The sequence below is a fragment of the Chionomys nivalis genome, chromosome 3, assembly GCF_950005125.1.
Source record: "Chionomys nivalis chromosome 3, mChiNiv1.1, whole genome shotgun sequence".
Lineage (NCBI taxonomy): Eukaryota > Metazoa > Chordata > Mammalia > Rodentia > Cricetidae > Chionomys > Chionomys nivalis.
The window spans coordinates 58,435,652-58,458,449 of NC_080088.1; the positions used below are offsets into that span (position 1 = coordinate 58,435,652).

The 22,798-nt window shown below is 41.0% G+C and overlaps 2 protein-coding genes across 3 annotated transcripts in view; both read right to left on the reverse strand.

Annotated features, from left to right (window-relative positions):
• Positions 1-5,166: 5,166 nt before the first annotated feature.
• Positions 5,167-8,255, reverse strand: Wdr5b (WD repeat domain 5B). Its single transcript, XM_057764866.1, is given in 2 exon segments — positions 5,167-7,358; positions 7,361-8,255. Coding segments are annotated over 2 exon segments (984 nt in total). The 5' UTR covers positions 7,947-8,255; the 3' UTR covers positions 5,167-6,960.
• A 5,160-nt stretch (positions 8,256-13,415) lies between these two features.
• Positions 13,416-22,798, reverse strand: part of Kpna1 (karyopherin subunit alpha 1) — a 69,415-nt gene continuing 60,032 nt past the window's right edge. For both annotated transcript variants that reach the window (XM_057764453.1, XM_057764454.1), the window contains 4 exons: positions 21,675-21,800; positions 20,613-20,740; positions 17,117-17,295; positions 13,416-16,839 (listed from right to left, as the gene is read on the reverse strand). In XM_057764453.1, coding sequence (XP_057620436.1) covers positions 16,652-16,839; positions 17,117-17,295; positions 20,613-20,740; positions 21,675-21,800 — 621 coding nt within the window. In that variant the 3' untranslated portion in view covers positions 13,416-16,651. The remainder of the gene's footprint in view (positions 16,840-17,116; positions 17,296-20,612; positions 20,741-21,674; positions 21,801-22,798) is intronic.

Genomic DNA, 22,798 nt, shown 5'->3' on the forward strand with positions numbered 1-22,798 from the left:
TCTTGCTTCTTGGAGGAATTCATCTGGAGTCAGACTTCTGTCAGTGAGCTCAGGCTCCACAGTTTCCCAACAAGCTAGAACTTTCTCCCTCCTTTCCCCTGACTTATCCTTTTGACATCAGTTCTGTGTGAGCCTCATTGTAAGTGCTATAAGTAATGAAGAGGTATTTTTAAGGCTTGCCCTTCAAGATTCACATACAGATCATCTCCCAGGAAGCCTCTCTGGATTGCTCCAGCCCACATCAAATATTGTTTTTGTTTTCCTCCCTCAGACCAGACCTTTACAACAGTGTTGTAGCCCAGGCTACACCTGAGTGCTGGGATCACAGATGTTTGCTACCACAGCCCGCTAGCTTGTTCTGAATTCTTTTACTATCCTAGATGCAATTGTCCTATGTAGGACACAGAGTGGTCCTAGAGCATTCTTGAATGTGTATTAACTGCTAGGGATGTGGTTTAGATGTGGTCATTTTTATAACTATTTTATGACTTGAAAAACCTTTTCAAAATACTGGACACAAAAACACTTAACCCTTTTACGTACCTAAACCTTAAGGAACAGCAGAAAGCCATGAGGACAGTGTGGCAGGAAATGACAGAAAACCTGAAAACAGAACCGGAGCCACTGCTCAGTTTCTTGCCCTGAAGTGGCAGCAGCTGGTGGGGTGCCAGGTGTGGATTTGAGGAGCCGGAGCTAGGAACTCGAACAAACAGTAATGAAGGTGAGTACTCTGAGCTCTAGGAGACTTGGGGAGCACAGGGAAGTGTGGAAGAGAAATCCACATAGCACTTAGTTCTTGTTGAGGGAAGACCTTGCTAATTGATGCTGAACTTGTGATGTCTTTCAGCCATTTTAGATTCCTCTGTTGAGAGTTCTCTGTTTCGTCAGTACTCCAATTTTTTATTGGATTGTGATCTTTTGGTGACCAATTTCTTGAGTTCTTCGTATATTTTGAAGATCAGACCTCTCTGATGTGGGGTTAGTGAAGATCTTTTCCCATTCTGTAGGCTGTCGTTTTGTTTTGTTGACCGTGTCCTTTGCTTTACAGAAGCTTTTCAGTTTCGGGGAGGGGGGGTGTTAAGAATTTGTTGGATTTAATATTTTCTTTGACCAATGAATCTACTTCCTCTATAGTATCTTCAGTGCTTGAGATTCTTTTATCTCTTGTATTCTGTGGGTTGTACTTGTTTCTGTAGTTCCTGTTTGTTTACCCAGATTTTCCATTTCCTGAGTTCCTCAGTTTGTGTTTTCTTTATTTCCTCTATTTCAGTCTTCAAGTCTTTAACTGTTTCCTTCACCTGTTTGGTTGTTTTTTTATTTCTTGCGTTTCTTTGAGGGATTCATTAATTTTACAACTTTTTGTCTTCTCTTCCATTTCTTTAAGGGAGTTTTTCTCTTCCTGTTTAAAGGTCTCCATCATTTCTATAAAGTTACGTTTAAAGTGGTTTTCTTCTGCTTATTCTAGGTTAGGATGATGAAGTCTTCCTTTTGTGTGTCTACTGGGTTGTGTGTTACCATATTGCTTTTTAGGATGTTGGAATTCTTGCATTGGCGACGACCCATCTCTTTCTTCAAATGAGGCCGGCAGTGTCTTGGCATCTTGGTCCAATCCTTGCTGTGGCTGTCTCTTAGGTCTCCTCAGTATTGGAGCAAGCTGTGTTTCAGGGTTCCACGGATATCGCAGGTTCCTAGGTCCCCTCAGTATTGGAGCAAGCTGTGTTTAAGGGTTCCACAAAGCTCACAGGCAAATAGGCAGGGTGCATTAGGGAGGAATACGTCCTGCTTGCTGGCTAGAAAAGCTGAGGGAGTTAGGGAGGGCCCCTGAGTTTTGTTCCACTGGGGAGGTCCCAGACAGTGAGATATCCAGTTGTTGGGCCCTGTGGCTGCTGACTCACTTCTTAGATCCCCTCAGTATTGGAGCAGTCTGTGTTCCAGGGATCTACTGAGCTTTCAGGCAAACGGGTGGATATAGGAGTGGGGTGGGGTGGGGGCTAGCTCAGCCACCAAGAGTTGGGTTCTTAGGATCTGAAGCAATCCCTCCACAAAGGCCTTGGTACTAGACCATTACCAGCTCTCCAAAGCATATTCCATGTTGTGGTTCCCCAGCTCGCCAAAGCTCTCAGTTCATCATCTCCCTGCAGCAAAAACTTCACTGCAGCACACGAAACCACTCGTGCCAGTTCCTCTGTAAAGGCAAGTCTGAACCCAAAATATATTTCTTAAAAGTATTCTTTCAAGAAGGTATCCATTGGGGCTGGAGAGATGGCTCAGTGGTTAAGAGCATTGCCTGTTCTTCCAAAGGTCCTATGGTGGCTCACAACCATCTGTAATGAGATCTGGTGCCCTCTTCTGGCCTGCAGACATACACACAGACAGAATATTGTATACATAATAAATAAATAAATATTTTTTTAAAAAAGGTATCCATTTATTTTTTTATTTTTATTTTTTATTTTTTGCTCTGCTGGCTAGTTTTATGTCAACTTGATACAAGCTATAATGATCTGAAAGAAGGAACCACAATTGAGAAAATCCTCCAGTGTAGTGATGAGGCGAGCAGGCCTGCTTTCCGTCCGCACGGCTAGCTTAGCCCCAGAAATAACAACACACAAACTGTATTCATTTAAACACTGTCTGGCCCATTATATCTAGCCTCTTCTTGGCTAACTCTCATATCTTGCTTTAACCCATATCTAGTAATCTGTGTCTCTTAAACAGGGTCGTGGCTTACTGGGAAGATTCTAACCCACGTCCATCTCGGGCTGGAGCTTCATGGTGTTTGCCTGACTCTATTTTTTTCTCCCAGCATTCTGTTCTGTCTACTCTGCCTATCTAAGCTGCTGTTCTATCAAAGGCCAAGGCAGTCTCTTTATTTGACCAATGAAAGTAACACATAGACAGAAGACCCACCTACGTCACTCCAGAAGATCTGGCTGTAGGGCATTTTCTTAATTAGTGATTGATGGGGAGGGTCCAGCCCATTGCAGGTGGCGCCATCCCTGGATGGTGGTCCTGGGTTCTATAAAAAAAAAAAGCAGACTGGCCAGACTATGGTGGCATTCATCTTTAATCCCAGCACCTAAGAGGCAGAAGCAGGCAAATCTCTGAGTTTGAGACCAGTCTAGTCTACAGAGCTAGTGCCAGGACAACTAGGGCTATAAAGAGAAACCTTGTCTCAGAAAGTAAATAAATAGAAAGAAAGAGAGAGAGAGAGAGAGAGAGAGAGAGAGAGAGAGAGAGAGAGAGAGAGAGAGAGAGAGAGAGAAAGAAAGAAAGAAAGAAAGAAAGAAAGAAAGAAAGAAAGAAAGAAAGAAAGAAAGAAAGGCTGAACAAACCACGAAGAACAAGCCAGTAAGCAGCACCCCTCCAGGACCTCTGCATCAGATCCTGCCTCCAGGTTTCTGCCCTGTTTGAGTTCCTGCCCTGGTTTTCTTCAGTGATGGCTATGATGTGGAAGTGCAAGCCAAATTAACCCTTTCTTCCCCAACTTGCTTTGGTGTTTGATCCCAGCAATAGAAACCCTAACTCAGGCTCAGCAGTAGAGATATGAAGGTCCCTGTGGGGTCTCTAAAACATTCCCCAGATCCCTTTGGAAGAATGTGTCATTTCAAGTCAGGGGTGGGAACAGTCAAATTGGGTCTGGAACATGTCAGAGAGAGGGAGGAAGCTGTCAACAACCACTGATCACATTTTGAAGGAACTCAGGAGCCACCACAAAAGTCCCTCCTAACCAAAGATGGGAACATTTGAGGACTAACAGATAACGGGTGATGCAGGCGCTTCTTACAGTGCTTTTAAATAGAAGGTCAACTGGGAGGTTGTAAGGAGCAGTGTGTGTGTGCGCGCGCTCACACGTGCATGCATGTGTGTATGCGTGTATGCATGTGTGTGTTTATTCATGCAAACATTCATCCCATGATCCTGTTAATCCTGAACCTAAGGACAACCCAATGATGTGGGAAAGAATGCGACCATCTTGCAATCCATATTAAATAAGAGAAGAAAACAGTTACCTTTGCTGCTCACAAAAGAAAGGTGGGTGAGGAGCTTTGAGGGGTCGCCGAGGTGGGTAGCACCTTCTGGTCAACTCACTAAGTGACAGCATCACTACTGACAAAATTGTCATGTGGGTCCTGCGGTGGGGTAGGAAGGAGGCTCAGTGTTTTGAAACAGAGTCTTAATCTAGCCTTCAACTCATGTAGCAGAGAATTACCTCTGTCAGCCGAGCAGTGGCAGCACCCCTTTAATCCCAGCACTTGGGAGGCAGAGGCAGGGGGATCTCTGTGAGTTCAAGGCCTGCATGATCTGCAAAAAAAAGAAAAAGTGCCATGTGCCACTGTCTGGGAACGTAATACAGTGGAATGTTGCTGATCGCTCAATGATCTAATGTTCTTGATGCTGTCTGTACACTGTTTCATTTTACGTATAAATGCTTTGATTTTTGTCACTTGCAAATTTATCATTAAAAGCCGTTTCTTCTGCATTTTTAGGAAATTGATTTTTCGCTGCGTGGTGGTGGCACACACTTTTAATCCCAGCACTTGGAAAGCAGAGGCAGGCGGATCTCTGATTTGGAGGTCAGCCTGGTCTACAGAGTGAGTTCCAGGATAACCAGGACTGTTGGTACACAGAGAAACCCTATCTCAGGGGAAAAAATTGATTTTTCATGAGTAATTTGGAATCCTCTTCCGAGTCTATGTTTTGAATACTGGTAAATCCTAACATAGAACTTCCTTCATATAGCAATGCCATTTTCACTGAAGAGTAGTGAGAAGTCTATCTTAAAGTCTGTGATAAAGATACACCACTAATTTATGCAAATCATTTTTATTGTGTGTAATTCTCTATTCAGTAACCTATCATGACTATTTCTTTATGGTTTAATTTAAACTCTTTAATTTTTTCACATTAATTTTATCTTGGGGTGGATGATGTACCTACCCATGCCACAGAATGAATTTTGAAGTCCAAGAACAACCTGTAGGAATGTGTTCTGTCCTATGCAGGTCCCAGGGATGCATTTTAGGTCATCAGACTCAGCAGCAAGTACCTTAACCCACTGAGCCATCTCACCTATCCAAATTTAATTTTTCTGGTCGGAATTTCAGATATACCCCTTACTGATCTTGCACCTTGCAATGTAATCAAATACACCAGCATCTTGAGTGTCATACCCCCTATAAGTATGTATGAGAATATACTTAAGATATATATTCAAATATATATTTGAAATATATGAAATATATTTCTCAGAACTTGTCAAAAAGATAAGATCCTGCCCACGTTGCTTTCAGTGATAGTACTGTAGTATTATTTCTTAATCTCAGGGTTTTCATCTGTGTGTTTTTCTATATTTTCTATAGAAGCCCCATGTGGATTCAGTTAGTATATGGGTCTGAAGTGTTGGTGGTATGGAGATTAGCATAGCTGCCTTTTGGATAGTATGTGGGGCAAAATATTTCTAAAATATTACAGTTTGAAGAATTATCACTGAAGTTTATTGACAGCAAGTAAGGAATGAAGTTGTGGCATCATTCATTGTCCAGTAAATATCAAGTCCTCTAGAAAAAGCCAAGGCTACAAAGACAAGACATAAAGCCTGATCTTAGTACTTCCTGTCTACTAAATACACGGCCCATGACGCCATCACAACTGCAAGGTGGTAAGTGAACTCGGAGCTTTATAAGAAGCACTGAGAAGTTGGAAAGCCTGCCTCAGCTGTCCACTGAGGGCAGACAAGCAACCACAGTATTGATAAGGTGATTTCTGAATTGAATGATGTTGGGCAGGAATGAGGAGGCCCAGTGCTAAAGAGTGGCCACTGATAAGAAAAAGAGCAGCTCCGCTGGCGCAAGAAATCCAATTAGGTCGAATCAAACCAAATCAAAATGCCCATAATTTTATTAAGAATGATGCTCTCAGATGGCCGAGCGCATGACAGGGAGACAGGACAGCAGGGAGCCCATGCAGACCCGAAAACCACATATTTCTTCTCTAGGAGGCCACTTAAATGTTTTGTGGGAGTGGTCCTGACCCCTCCCTGGGGGTGTGTGTGTCAGGACCTGACATGCTTGGGATTTGGAGTCCAGACCAAAGCAACTCCCCGGCCAGGGGCTGGGGCTATGCTCCCAACTTAACAGCCACAACCTGACATATAATTTGCCTGAAAAGTCACAAAATGGCATAATCTAATAAAATATTTAAGAAGATTTTCCCATTAAATGTTTAAAGTTCTAAGGAGGCCGAGGCAAGCGGATCTCTGAGCTTGAGACCAGTCTGGTTTTCCAGCCAACCAGGCCTACAGGGCTACGGAGCAAGATCCTTTCTCAAAAATGATTTAAGATTCTGGCCCTGTTGAGAAAGCCTGGCCTGAGTTTGCTATGTGGAGCGCGCAGCATAAGGAGAGGCCTAACTCCTGAGGGTTGTTCTCTGACCACAACACAGGCAGAAGTGTAAGACTTGTAGACTGAACCTGACCAGACTTACTGTCCCCAGCCTGACAGATTGTGTGGCAATAAGATGATCCATCATGTAGAATATGCACCAAAAATATGCACGTGACATGTAGAACTTCAGTCCTCTCATTCCCTCCCTCAACGCCTGCCATCGTCCTTAGTGGCCTCCCAAACAAAAACTGTAAATTCCCCTCCCCTCAGCCATCCTGTTCTGTCAACCTTCTGAATACCCCAAATCCCCTCCCCCTGAGAAAGCTATGAAAGGAAAAGAACGATGCTGTTCAGGGACCAAGACATGAGATTGACAACAGGCCTCAAAATTAAGATCAGAAGCCGCAGGTCCTAGACTGGCTTTTACACCGGTCTCATTTCGCAAATTAAAATGTCTCAAACTCATAACATCAAAGACAATTCGACAAGAGCTACAAAACCACGCCAAACTTCAGAGAAGTCACCGTTTCGATTGTTTCTGACTTAGTTTACTCATCGGTGGTTGCCAGCGACTTCAGAAGTCACTCGTCCACACTTTGATGGTTTTGTCGTTTTCCAACGCCGCTGATGCAATGATGTTTTCTGTAGGGTGACAAGCTGCCGAGATCACAACATCTGTGTGACCTTGTAGCTTCTGTGCAATCTCTTTAGTCTGAAGGTTCCAGATGTAAACCATGTTGTCCTCGGAGCCAGACACAACCCACTTTCCACCAGTCACAGAGAAACTGGCAAATACGCAGTATTTCTCATTCTCATGGCCAGTGTATGTCTTCAGGCATCTGCCTCTGCTGTAATCCCACAGTTTAAGAGTATTGTCCAAAGTTGCAGTGAGAATGTATTTGCCATTTGGAGAAAATTTTACAAAAGACACGGGAGGGTTGCCATCATCAGCGAGTGTTTTTAAACACTCCCAGCATCCCAGATTCTACAAAGACCATCGTAGCTCCCCGACACTATCAAGGACCCACTGCAATTAAAATGTACGGCAGAGATGGGGTCCGAATGAGCAGACAAGGTCTTGAGGCACTTTCCTGTTTCCACCTCCCATACTTTCACACTCTCATCGAAGGACCCCGAAACGATGAGGTTGGATGGTGGGTTGAAATTACAGCAGAAGACGAAATCACTGTGCCCCTTTAGTGTTCTCAAACATCTTCCAGATCTCACATCCCATAACTTTAGAGTCTTGTCGTCTGAGGCGGAAACGAGACGGCTAGAATCCGAAGACCAGGCAACATCTGATATTTCCAGATTATGACCACGGAGTGTTTTCTTACATTTCCCATCATATGCCCCCCAAATTATAATTAGTGTATCAGCGGCAGAACTTGCTAGCCATTCTCCGTTAGGACTAAACTTAACTGATGATATGGCCGCCGAGTGCCCCTCAAGAGTAAGTCTGAGGGCATAGTTGGGTTTCTGCGGTTCTCCTGCCCGCTGGGTGGCAGAGCAGAGGGCCGACTGCTGCGCTCCCTCTGCTGGGGGATGTTCAGTCGCCATAGCTCGGACCTACAGTTTGCGCAGGCGTCCGGCCCCGAGCCTGGCAGAAGAAACTTGCCGTTCGAAGGCGCACCGTTTTGACTGTAACATGAGCTTGTCTTTTGGGTCAGCACAGAATCAGCAGCAAGGTTTGGACCACTCTCCTCCCGCTTTCTTCGGTAGCATCAGAGAACCGGATCACAGTGGTTGTGAGATCGGTGCTATTGTTGGGTGTTGTTAAAGGACTAGGCCGTTGTTCGGGGGTTTAGAGGGCTGCTCAGAAAGTCCTCTTCCACGTTCTCCCCAGCTCCCTAGCGTCTAGGAACGGTGAAAAACTGAGGACGCCACAATAAACAGAATTTGAGAAGGCTCAAGAAGAGGCGGGGACGTACCACAGCTCAGGCCCACAACCACCAATGGGACTTGCCCAACGGCGCCTGCGCCGAGAAAGTAAACGTTTGCTTCCGGTCCTCCTGGACCCTGCCCCTGAACCCGGCTTTTTGCTGTGGGAGGCTTGGGTGCAGGTAGGGGTGCGCCCCTTCCGCGGGCACTTCAGGAAGACTGTGAGCATAGCTGGCCTCTGCTCCCGCCCTCCTCTGAGGCGGAGTTTGGCAGCCGCAAGATCTGCTTACTATGGCTAGGGAATGGAGCAGAGCAAATGCACAGATCGTAAAACTAGTGGCTTAAAATTCTTTTATAGACGTTTACAAACAAAAAACCCACATTTGTTCTTACGCCTTTTAAAACCCAAGGTTATTCCTAGTGGTGGTAGCACACACCTTTAATTCCAGGACTAGGGAGGCAGAAGTAGATGGATATTTTGTGAGTTCAAGGCCACCCTGTTTTACAGAGTGGGTGCCAGGTCAGCCAAGGCTATATAGTGAAGCCCTGTCTCAAAAGGCCAAAACAAACAAAAAAACAAGGTTATGATGGGAGAAATCAGCAAACCTTTGGCTTTTAGCCTGAATACTTTATGTTAAGAGTTAAGATGGGATAGTGGTGCTGGGTGTTGAGTCCAATCAATACACACGTCACAACTATGAGGGACAAAAAGTGCACAGATTTAGTATGTGGGTAGAATTGAGATGGCTTTTCCTTTGAAAAGAGTAAAATTCACTTCTTGATGTGTAGGACACCTTACTTATACATAGCATCAAGGACTTCTGGGAAAAGTCTAGGAATAGACGAGTAATCATTACCATGTACTAAGCTGTCCTAACAAATAGATTTGCTTAGCTCTTTGGGAGGAGTGGCTTCACCAACAGGGACTGGGAAACCCAAGGGATCAGCAATCGGGGTGGGACCCCGAGTTCCTAGGCAGTGTCGTGGTTACCCTTTTATAACAAGCTACCCTTCTCAGAAGACAGTGGACCTGTTTCAAATTTCAGAAATCAAATCAGTTTCTCTAAATTGCCCTAAGTCTCCCATTTATAATGCAAGGGCTCATGTCTGTGCGCATTAGTACTTTCTAAACAGAAATGTTGGAACTTTTTAAAAACATATATCAGACTAATATGGCCTTGGAAAGATTCCTCCATTCTATCTTAACTCTTGAAACTGGCTTCTTTAAAGCAGCTGTTTGGACTACAAACCCAACTTTCCTACGCTTCTGCCAAATCAAGATCTATTCAGATTAAATAGGTAAATGGGACATTTGCTAATGAGCATCAGTTAAAACTGGACATTTTTAAAGCTAAAGATGGTAAATCAGGGTGTCAATTGAGGCATGAACTTAAGAGCACCACCTTCAGCAAGTCAGTAGTCATTGATGATCTCTTTCCATGACACATCGTAGTCATGTTACCCTTGTAAAATTCCATGCTTACAACTTGGCTGTCCAGGACACTCCCAAGCCCTGAACTATCTTGTTTCCACCACTGGTCTTCGGGGTTTTCATTTGCTCCTTACCTAGAGCTCAAAGGTTTGTTAAGACTGAGACCCTTATGGTCCCTCCTCTGTGTTCCACTTGCTTCCTTGGGCTAAGGGCATATGGATAAAGATATGTAAAGCACAACTTTTAATTCTCTGCAGAAACATTGCATTAGAGGAGCCTGTATACTCAGTAATTTTTCAAATGTAGGTGAAGCTGGCGCCTGCCCATAATTCCAGCACCGCAGCAGTGGAAACAGGGAGACCAGTTCAAAGATACCCTCAGCTCTAGAGCAGTTTAATGCCAGTCTGCTTTTTTATCTAAAATCTACTGCCCCCCCCCACACCCTCAAAATGAAGGTGAAGCATGGGCAAAAATCAAGTTTTGTAGTATATCTGTACATTCAGCAATTCTGTACTACAGATGAAACCAGATTGCATGAACTGAAGCTGTTTTGATTGAATCTTCACAAAAATACCTGGTCAGCACATCTCAAAAGGAAAGTGGAAACAGTCAGACTTTGTTCACTTGTTACATAAGCCTGGAGAAATAAAAACATTCCCCTGCAATACAGAGTACATGAAAACATAAGATCTCAACAGCCTGGACACTTGCTTCCACATCAGTCACTTACAAATCTTTTAAAATAATTTAATTTCATTTTACGTGTGTTGGTGTGAAGGTGTCAGACCCCCCTGGAACTGGAGTTACAGAATTGAACCTGGGAATTGAACCCAGGTTCTCTGTGAGCAGCCAGTGCTCTTAACCACTGAGTCAATTCTCCAGGCAAAAAAAACCCTAAAATATGCCTGAACAGACTAATGTTGTCTGCTGAATCAAACACACTGGTGTATGTTAGTCTGTAAAATATGCCACGTACAGCCTGGTCTACAAGAGCTAGTTCCAGGACAGGCTCCAAAGCCACAGAGAAACCCTGTCTCGAAAAACCAAAAAATAAAATAAAATATGCCACGTAGCTTTTCGTTCTCCTCTGATGTCACAGACATCTGCTTTGATGACGTTTCTTTTTATAAACTTCGGGTCCTTTCATGTATCCTCAAATAAGATACTTTATGTTGAGACAATTGTTTTAATAGTTATCAGTTCTGATTTCAGCCAACTATGTGAAAGAATTTCTCTGAATTTTCTTTTGTAATCAAGCATCCACTACTATCACAGATGTATATTCCTCATTCATTACTTATGGAAAATTTACTATGTGCAAAGCATTCATCCATGGCCTGGCAGAGTGTGTTTAATACAAAGAAAAATAGTCATTCCCAATCAAGTGTAGGAACACGCTTGAGAAAGGGCGCACGATGGCCAAAAATGACTGGAGGTAGGAAATACCCAACAGCTGAAACAAAAGGAGATGTCTACAGGAAAATATACTTTTTAGAAGTAGTTGTTTACTTTATACCCATGCTGTTGACTATAAGAGCAATTATTCTGCATCCCGAAACTTTTCCGTCAGTACCTTCTCTATTTTCACTGGAGGAAAAAAAAAGATATTTCTGAGTTTAGTCATTATGTCACTGAACTCACAATCAACCATATGAATTTCATTTAAACCTTTGTTATACTTGTCTGACTATATATAATTTCAGTAGTACAGGTGAGAGATACTTGGGGACAAGGGGGGTCAATTCATCTATCTGAAGATGCAAATTAATAGCAATTGATATATGAGCAGGAGCCATTTAAAAGTACTGCTGATGAGGACACGATGGGAAGATGCTCCAATACAAAAGGCTTGCCCAGCCACAGCCACTAAAAGCCAGCAGAGGCTTCCTGGGCACAGAAATGCTGCATGGGCATGAGAACAGAACTGGGAAAGCTCTCCTCTGGACAACACCATCTAAGAATGATGACAATGGAGCAAAGTAATCCATCAAACCTTGATCTTGCCATACATTATTAACCATCTGAAACCTGACACACAACAGACACTAAACAAACATGACTTTTATTTGACCTAAAGGAAAATAGACATTTCTGATTACTCTTAGTTGAAAACATTCTATACTAATAATCCTTAATTTTTACCTCAAGCCTTCATATAATCTCTTATCCAACAGTAATTTGAAACTTTAAATATTTTTAAGATTTTTTTTTTTTTTTTTTTTTTTTGCTTTGTTTTGTTTCTTGTTTGCCAACACAAGGTGTCTCTGTGTAGCCTTGGCAGTCCTGGAGCTTGCTCTGTAGACCAGACTGGCCTTGAACTCAGAGACCCACCTGCTTCTGTCTCCCAAATCTAGGGATTAAAGATGTGCGCCATCACTGACCAGCCAAGGTTTGTGTTTATCTGTGTTGAGTGCTTACTCACAAGTATGCATCTACACCGTGGTGTCCCTGGTACCTGAAGAGGCCGGAAGAGGGTTTTGGAATCCCTGGAATTGGAGCTACCAGCAACTGTGACCACTTGATATAGGTGCTGGATCCGGACTCCTGTCCTCTTTAAGAGCTGTACTTCTTGTAACTGTAAGATGATCTCTCTTTTTCGTTGTTTGCTTTTCGAAACAGGGTTTCTCAGTAGCTGTGGAGCCTGTCCTGGAACTCACTCTGTAGACCAGGCTGGCCTCGAACTCAGAGATTCGCCTACCTCTTCCTCCCTAAATGATGGGATTAAAGGTGTGCGCCACCACTGCCCAGTTATAACTGAAGATCCCGTAACAGAAGAATCATCTCTCCAGCTCATCTCTAGCAATTTGATATTTTAAAAATGTTAAATATCAGCCAGGCAGTGGCAGCATAGCAGTAGGAGACAGAAGCAGATGGATCTCTGAGTTCAAGGCCAGCCTGGTCTACAGAGTGAGTTCCAGGACAGGTAGGACTGTTGCACAAAGAAATCCTGCCTTGAAGAAAAAAAAAACCCAAAATTAAAATAAATAAATGAATAAAAAGTTAAGTATCTATTTTATTAAACATTATCCTAATGTCTTAGTACTCATTCTTATAACTTTCCTAACAATAAAGAATATTATAGAGTATCATTTACATTATAGCCAACATAGAACACTTAGTCACACCTAATCCCAAATTACTTTTAAATATTTTTGGATGATGGGAAAAGGTAAGTCAAAGTATTTCCCAACTATGCAGATAGATACTTAATCTGTTTGCTTCAAACAAAGGGAAATGGCTCTACTGATTTGAGATGTCAAGTGAGACTGCAAATAAGCACAGGTGTGTATCCTGACTGTAGGAGGCAGCACACAGGTGTGTATCCTGACTGTAGGAGGCAGCACACAGGTGTGTATCCTGACTGTAGGAGGCAGCACACAGGTGTGTGTCCTGACTGCAGGAGGCAGCACACAGGTGTGTATCCTGACTGTAGGAGGCAGCACACAGGTGTGTATCCTGACTGTAGGAGGCAGCACACAGGTGTGTATCCTGACTGTAGGAGGCAGCACACAGGTGTGTATCCTGAAAGGAAACAATACCGCTCTCAAAAAGCAACTCTTTTTTTTTTTTTTACTGTACAATACTGAGCAGAATTTCCAACATAAGTCAAAAGCTTTAGCCTCTAAATACACCTAAAATGGTTTGCTTATTGGTGTGACAATTTTCACAAAATTAATCAGAGATAAAATAAATCCCAAAGAAACCCAAGGCAAACCTGTTTTACAATGCGGCCCCACATCTGGGGTCAGACAGCTGAAATGTTTATTTCGCACTACAGAAATCAAAGTTGCCGGTAGGTAGTCATGTACAACAGAGAGTTTGGTTGACAAATTATACTTACATATGTTTTCTTAGGCATAATCAGCAGCAACTGGAATAATTCAGATTTATTTATGGGACAGTAAGGCTGAAAAATACCCAGAGTTCACTAGCTTTGTCTGGTACACGGAAGAACCACCCTAGCACAACAGTTTCCAGGAGGGACGACTGGTGAGGGCATCAGAAAAGTGGCTTTGACTGGTGACAAGAACCAAGTGTTCCACAGAGAACTGTGTCTCCGAAATCCTTTTCTTTATATTCGGCACCTGTACTTTCTGGGTTATTTCTCCACCCAATCATATTTACCTGTTGGTCCTTTAGGTACCCAATACCTTTACATCTCAAATTCTCTGAATGCCATTGTTTGAAGACCAAAGTTCTCAGTATAGAAGTCTGAGGGAGGACAGGGAAAGGTGAAGAGAGCAAAGCCACTCTGCCCGATCGCTGTCTAAACCCTAGAGCTTGTTGTGCTGTAGATACTAACATGCTTCTGTAGTGACACCTTTCTGATAAAATATCAAAAGATTAAACTAGATCAACAGACTCTGCCAGATGAACTAAAAATAGGATTTACAAGTACCCTTAACATTCCACTTGTACTAAAAAACAATCAGTCTGCTCCTTAAGGACTCGTTTCCAGAACATCTGAATTTGCAGGGTTAACTTTAGCCAACTCCAAACTTTACATTTAATCATTTTACTATAAAAACAAAGTTCAGGATATTTAAGGTTCATGAACTTCTTGGGTCAAGTTGAAGATAAATCTTCTGTTTTAGATAAAACAGATTGCACTGGCTACTAGACCTGAAGTCACTGGGTAACCCTAAAATTGCTACAAAATTTCCAGCTGTATGCCCTTGGTAAGGTAGGGTGACAACTCTGTGTGCTTTGTATCTCTTTTCATCCAAACTCGTTTATAAGATGCAAAGATTTTAACTATCCAATAAAGGTACATAATTTAAAACATCCTACAGAAATAACATTACCAGTAATTTACAATAAAAAAAAAAATCAGCCACGAAAAAGCCAAAGCTAAAAACAAGATTTTTACTATGAATCAGTGCTTCTATTACCCTTCAGAAAGAAGTGATATTTTAATGTGATGTAAAGGCAACATTGAAAGTTCATCTTTAAATTAACCACCTAATTTATCCCTAAAATTACAAAGAATCAGTCTTGTACAGGTCAAGTTCAGTAAACTAACATGTTCTCTCAGCACAAAGCAGCACTAGAAAACACCAGGACAGATGAGAGCTGACTAGTTTTGTAGTGCCTGCTCCATCAGTGACAGACATCAGAAGATGTCCATCCCAGAGCACAGACACATTTAAAGACTAGGGTAAGAATGCATCACACTCTTAGCTGATAAATGTCCTTTGACTCTGGAACCTTCTTGTTTGAATGAAATGAATTTTTCAAAGTAAATAGGGTCATGTAAATTGGCTGCTTAAATAACATCATGATGAGGTATGGAAGTTCTAAATATCCCTTACATTCAGCAGGATTCACCAGAGATGTGCAACAGCTTGTCAGGGGCAACTCCCAGATAGCTTTTATACTTTGGGGTTACAATGAATTCTAGAAGAGCAGTCTAAAGAGATTTAGAAGGGTATGCTCTGAAACAGACATGAGCATCTTTTCCTTCAGAATTCATTTTGAACAGAACATCAGGGAAAGCTCTTCTCTGATAGTGTGTCCCGACATTGAGCCAAAATGGCCAACTAGCACCGAGAAGTCGCATTGAACTCATTTGCAGTTCTCTTGGCAATTAAGCTTTCTTTGTTTTTTTCCCCTTCTAGTCCAAGCACAAATGTGGATCAGTGAACACAGTACTGGAAGCGCCATTTGCAGGTACATTACAGTCATCATTAAATAAGCAGGAGGTGGGCACTGTTTTTACTTGGGGAGGTAGGGTACTTATAGTAGGAGATGAAATAAAACCAGGGAACACTGAGGTTATTAGAAAAAGATCACTGCCCTTTTAGTCTAGAAGTCATATTGAGGAGACTGCTACGCTTTTAAAGATAAGGTTGCTGCACTGCAGGATCGTGTATGCAGCATGAATGCATTAGAATAGAGCTGCACTTGACTAAGGAAAAAAAGTCCCTAAGTAACATTTAAATCTGTGTTATCTGCCAGTCACATAGAGGAAAAGCACCTAGGGTGAACTCCAATTACCAGGACCTTGATCAGGACCACAAAGCCTGAGTATCTTTTTTAATGCAGAAACACAGCCTCTAGTCACACTGGTTTAGAAAAAGTGATGGGTTCTGTGTTCTTCTGACTCTTTAATCGAATTTTAGAACATGGTTTTACTAAGGACTTTTATCTTCATACCAGTGTTAAAACTCAACTACTTCCAAATCCTAAGAGACATAAAACCAAAGAGAAGCCATACACATTAATCTGTGCTCCTCTCCTTTCTCCTTTAAGGGAATCTGCCAAGTCAGTCTCACATTTAAAAGTCAGAGTGTTAATTCTTCAGCATTCCTGACAACTAGAAGCACATTCGCTGAAGGCTGAAGGTGAGGGAGGGATGGTTTAACTTTAATATCTGAAGAATGACTCCATGAGAGGAAAGAAAACCATCCCATCTCAATAAGGATTAATGCAAATTTGGCTAGAAAAAGCCACCAGGTACTCCAAGGGTTGGTTCACTGTGGAAGAACTCGAGAAGAGTACTCTGATGTGTACACAAGTCTAAGTATCTCCCTTGTCCAAGCAGTTGTGTAAGATTCAAGATAAAGGTTTTAGTTTTATCTTTTAATGTCATTTTCCCCACTTTACGGAATGAGGGAAGAGTCCTTTTTTCCCCCACAAAAAAGGGAGCCACAAATATACGTGTATATATTCCCATGACTCTAATATAAGTGCGGATCTCCAAAGGTTAGGGATTTTTCCATAAGAGAGTGGGCCGTTCTTGTTACCCTTGTAATAAAAGGGTATTCCACCACAGAGAGCCAGAGGTTTTCCAGATGTGTGTAAGAGAGCAGGTGCGCAAGGCAAGCAAATGAGCGCAAACAGTATTATGGAAAACATTTGAGAAATTAGCTCCATGAGGACTGTGGGCTCCACAAGAGGACTTGACTGGGTAGCCTGGTCTGATACAGGAACAAGAAAGCAGAGGATTGCTTCAGAGCTGGAAACCTTCCATAGGAGCCTCACATTGCTGGAAGATGTACTGCTGCTGGCTAAGGTCAACCTGGGGAGTGATGCTGCTGTCCTCATCTTCGGTCCCAAAGTAATGCTCAATAAGATCAAAGGCCTTTTGATAGATCTCCTGGTTTTCATGACTCTGCAAGAACTCTATTTTATCCAGACCTAAAATGAAGAATAAAGAATCGTTCTTGAAAATCCCAGTAACTACATTTTCAAGTCTACTTTGATGTAAACATTCTCACATTATCTTGTATTGCACAGCTGTACAGAAGTGATTACTACTATTACATCTGAATGTTAATATTATACATTAACATCTTAGTAACAATTTCTGTAACAGTCACTTTATCACCCAGTACCTAACTATATTCACGTCTTTTGATGACTATGTCTATTTCCTAACTCTTAGCCAGAAGCTGGTCCAGTCAAAGCATCTTACCATATGCTTCTTCAATCAAAGCACAGTAAGGGTTAATGCCTGAGCCATTCCTTTTGGCTTCTTGTTCTCCAAGCCTCAGGATGTTTTCCAAGCCATTGAGGGCAACCTGTACAATCTTTGAGTCCATGACAGTGAGGAGATCACAGAGTGGCTTGATACAACCAAGTTCTACTAGGTACCTGAATCAATAAAAAGCACAATTTAGTAATACAAAATAATTCTGTTAGACTTTCATCAAACTGTGAGGCATCATCTTCAAGCTTATAGAAATAAAAATAAACTGTCAACTATAGTACTTTAGGGCGGAAAGAATTTATTTGGCTTACACATCCCGATTATAGCCCATTACTGAGGGAGACTACTTTAGGATGCTTCTGCACACTATAAATATGTATTGTTTGTTTCCACTGGTTAACATTGCATAGCGAGATATGTATTGTTTGTTTCCACTGGTTAACATTGCATAGCGAGGCAGGACGGGGTTAGGAGGAACAATCAAACTGAGGACTCAGGGAGGAAGGAGTAGAGAGAGACACAAGCCGCTGCCCAAGAAACAACGTGCCAGCAGACCAGTAAAAGTCATAGCCACACGACAATACATAGATTACCATGCATTAATTAACGCATATTAATAATAAATTAAAATGGGTTAAATTAAATATAAGAGCTAGTTAGTAATAGGCCTGAACTACAGGTCAAACAGTTTGCAATTAATAAAATTTTTCTGTGATTAGGACAAGAAAGCACTGCCTCTGTTTGCAGGAGACCTCAAGCAGGGCCACAGACCACTTACAGCCGGCTTTTACCCTACCTCCCAGGACCAGTAGGCTGGACCCTCCCCCATCAATCTTAAATTAATCAAGAAAATGCTCCACAGGTTTGCCTATAGACCAAGGCAATGGAAACATTATTTCAACTAGCTTATCTCAAGTAGACAGAGAAACTGACACATTGGGAGAAACTGACACATGATTTTAGTCTCAGAATTAAGGAAGGTGATCTGGAGGCCACACTAGTCTACACGTGGAGTTAAGGCCAGCCACGGCTACATAGTAAGATCCTGCCTCAAAATCATTAACAATTGTATTTCATCACCAAGTACCAAAAAATACAAACAAAAAACCCAAAACCCAAAACCAAACCACCACCAAAAAACACAAATTGAGTTATCTAATAACATCCCCTCTTTCATAATTTTTGTACTTTTTTTTTAAAGGAATTCTTTTCATCTGTATGAGTGACTTCTCAAAATAAGTTTTATTTCTTCTTTCTTTTTGATTACTTTTGACGCAGGATTTCTCTGGGTAGCCCTAGCTATCCTTGAACTCTTGAACCAGGTGACCTCAAACACAAGAGATCTGTATAAGCATGCACCACCGCTGCTCAGTTCTTTCTCCGTTTTTCACATGGGCAGTATTCCAAGATGCATGTCTTACATGTATATGGGTACACTTAGGGGATGTGGACATACATGTGTCCAAGTGAAGGCAGGAACACAAGGTTGATGTCAGAAATAACCCTGATGATTCTTCCACATTATTCATCAAAGCAGGTGCCTCATCCCAACACACAGAGCCTACTGATGTGGCAAGTCTCAGTAGCAAGGACGCCCAGGGTATAATCTCTGTCTTGTGAGGCTGGACGTACAGCTGGACCGCCAGACTTATGCAGCACTTACTTGATGCAGAACCAGGGATTTAACCACTAAGCCATCTATCTCCTTTACCCCTAGCAGTACATACAGTTTTGATAGTTAATGTTGGCATTATTTCTGTATGTACTCATACTTCTCAAATACAAATTGTGTGATCTAAGAATGAAGCAAATGGAAGAACTCTATAACTGTATTTCTTTTAACTTCGGCAAGATTTAACATGTAATCTGGATTAAGTACAATGGACACAAGCTATAGATTAGTAAAACTTGTATATGTGAATAATGTCACTGTGGAACTTGGTACTAGTCTTTTATCTATTTTCTTTCTACACTACTTCAAACTGAAAATACATAGGTAAATCTCCAGAAGGGGAGAGAGAACACATAAAATTATTAACATTATATGGTAAAGAGGGATATCACTGCTGATGACATGGAGATTAAGAAAATCAAAATCTCTTCTTGATTATTAAAAAAACACCTCCCTGCAAACTATGGATAAAGGGAATATGATAAAGAGCCTTAACAAGAACTTTTCAGCTAACATCATATTGAGAACAAAGATATGGAATAAGGAAGGGGTACTCTCTACTCCTATTGCACACTACACATGATCCCAAACAGTATGCTTTTTAAAAGATATATAAAAAGGAATGGAAGAAAACTCTTATTTCATTATTGTCTATATGGAGGAGAAATACACAACAAACAAACAAAAAACCAAAAAACTAGCCCAGACAGGCCTGGATAATAAGTAAAGAAAGAGTTCATTATATAAAACATATCAGAAAACTAATTCACAAATTTAACTTTTACATGCTAGTAATGAACAGTTAAGACTCTGAAATTTAAAACCACTATAGTAGAAAACAGTATAAATCTGTTGGGGCACAGTGATGTACACCTTGAATCCCACTACTCTAAAAGCAGAAAGGCAACTCCTTGAGTTTTAGACCAGTCTAATCTATAGAGCAAGTTCCAAGATAGTCAGGACTACACAGAAAAAACTCCATCTTAAAAAAATAAAGACACAAAACAAAACAAAAACCTAACTATGAAGGGCTGCAGAGATGGCTCAGCAGTTAAGAATGATGTTGCTTTTCCAGAGAACCCAAGATCTCTTCCCAACACCCACACCTGGAAGCTCACAACTGCTTGTAACTCCAGCTCTATAGAATATGAAGGCCTCTTCTGGCCTCCATGAACACCTAAGAACATGAGGCAAACACACAGAGACAGTGAGAAAAGACAGATACACACAAATGCACACACATATAAATCTTTTATAAAAACTGAAAGGAAAAGAGGAAAGATAAGTGTTAAAAATTCAAGGTAGAAAAAAAATACTACGAAAAACAAAACACTGGAACAATAAGGAAAGCTAAAATAAATGATAAATTTATAAAAAAAAATTTCAAGGTAGAGGTTGCAGAGATGGCTCGGTCGCTAAGAGCACTTGCTGCTCTTACAGAGAACACGAGTTTACTTCCCATCACTCTGTCAAGTAGCTCACAACTACCTCTAACTCTAGTTCTCAGATCTGATTTGTCTAGCCTTCCAAGTACTGGCATTTATGTACACACACATACCCACACCCATACACATATGAATTAGAACAGCTTTTAAAATAACACTTAAAAAGACTAAATGTACTTCTGAGTCTAATTATAGCACTGAAAACAATTCTCAAAGGGCCAGACTTAATTGTTCATAGTCAAGAAGTTCATTTGTTAATGATCAAGAAAATCAATCTTTTCTTTTAGGTTATGTATTGGGAATAGGATGAAGAGGATAACTTGATTTCCTTTAATTTACAAAACACTACCTAGGTAGTACTTACTTGATCTGCTCAGCTGACCCTCCAGAAGTTGCATTTGTGATGGCCCAAGCAGCTTCTTTTCTTGTTCGGAATTCAGCAGTTTGCAATATACTAATGAGAGCTGGGAACATGTTAGCATCTATCACAGTCTGCAATTGAAGAAAAAGTTAAAAGAACAAGAAAGTTACACTATTTGTGAAATATCACTAAAGGTCATTATAACTTGCTTTGTTTCAGTTTGGTTTCTGAAACCAAGTCTCACTAAATAACTCTGTTTAGCCTGGTGATGGGGATTCAAAAAAAAAAAAAAAAACAGTGATTTTTTTTTAAAAATAAAACAAAGTCTTTAAGAGTACACAGTCATAGATTAAAGGATTAAAGAAAAATAAGCCACATAACAATGGAATATATACAGACTCTAGATTATGTATATATTTATATTATTGTGTTTCCTTTGAATTTTCTGACTGAGTGAGCTAAGTACAGAGAGACATTTCATTGTACGGGCTGCTAAACTAAACCAACATATATGCTTAAAGATATCTTGACTTCAAAATTTGAGTCTAAGGATTTGTTGCTTTGGAAAACAGGTTCTGCATTTGTTTCCACAGAGGATGAGAACCTGTGGATTGAAAACAGAGACCTTTTTTGGATCTCTGGTAAAATTATCAAACTTTAAAGGTAAAGAGAAAATGCATGGTCTAAGTATCAAAAAACAAACATCAGAAGAAAGAAAATTAAGATTGAAATAGTGACACAGGAAGTTGACAGCTTTAAGAAGAAATTAGAAGACTATTTTAAAGACTGACCAAAACAACCTCACCCATCATTAGAAGAGACAACTCAGGTGTTTACTGCTCTTTCAGAGGATCCAGGTTCACTTCCCAACACCCACAGATGGCTCACAACTCCCTGTAACTTTAGTTCCAGGAGATCCAATGCCCTCTTCTGGTCTCTAAGCACAGCATGCACATGACACACATACAGTTAAACAGGCATATACACTTAAACAATAAGTTTTTTGAAAATGTATCTCTCACACAGGGATTTAAAAAAAAAAAAAGGCAGGCACTCTGGCATTACCTGGATCTGTGCCCTATTTCCAGCTGTAATATTAGATATTGTCCAACAGGCTTCCTTTTTGATAGATTCCTTGGGGCTACTCAGTAAGTGCAGTAAACTCTGAAGAGCTGAGCAATTCAAAATTACCTAAAAGAAGAAAACAGGTTTTTCAGTTTTACTTATAGCATACTTCCAAGTTTTGTTTTGCTGAGGCAAGGTCTTATGGAGCACAGGTTGGCCTCAATGCATACTGGAAGATGAACTTGAAATCCTGGATCTTACTGTGTCCACTTCCCAAGGGGCAATAAGTGAACATTTAATTCAACAAACTGTCTTGAAAAACAGAGAAACCCTGTTTCAAAAAAACAAAAAAATCCAAAACAAACTTATTTTACTACAATGTAGGAGGAAAAAACTGGAGTTCTAAAAATTAACTTTACATATATATAGTGCTTTTAAATTGTATTTATTCATGAGGAGCATGTATGTATGTGGCTTGACTGTACCACAGTACACATGGAGGTAAGAGAAAAATTTGTAGTACGGTGTCTCCTTTCATCGTGTGTCCTAGGAATCACACTCAGTGGCAAGTGCCTTTACCATTTGAGTCAACGTACCAGTCCATTAAAATAATATTTAGTGCTAGTCTGAAATACATTAAAGACTATAAATCTGGTTTCACTATGTACATTCACAAACACTGTGCCTTGTGATAGTACACACCCATACTTAAGAACTTGGGAGGCAAACAGGGGATGATCTTGAATTTTGAGCACAGCTTTATCATTACAGTCATACTTTGCTCTCAAAGCAAAATAAAACCTACAATACTCATCTACAATAATGTTAGTATTAAAAACTATAACATGGGCTGGAGAGATGGTGGCTCTTACAGAGGACCCAGATTCAAACCCCAGCACTCATATGGTGGGTCCCATCCATCCTCTACTCCAGTTCGAGGAGATATGATGCCTTCTGCTCGTCACAGGCACCAAGCTTACATGTTACACATATATACATGCACACAAAACACTCACACATAAAATAAGATGAATAAATCTTTAAACCATCTACAAATAGAGGACAAGTACGGCGGAATACACCTTGAATCCCAGCACCTGGGAGGGAGAGGCAAGTGGATCTCT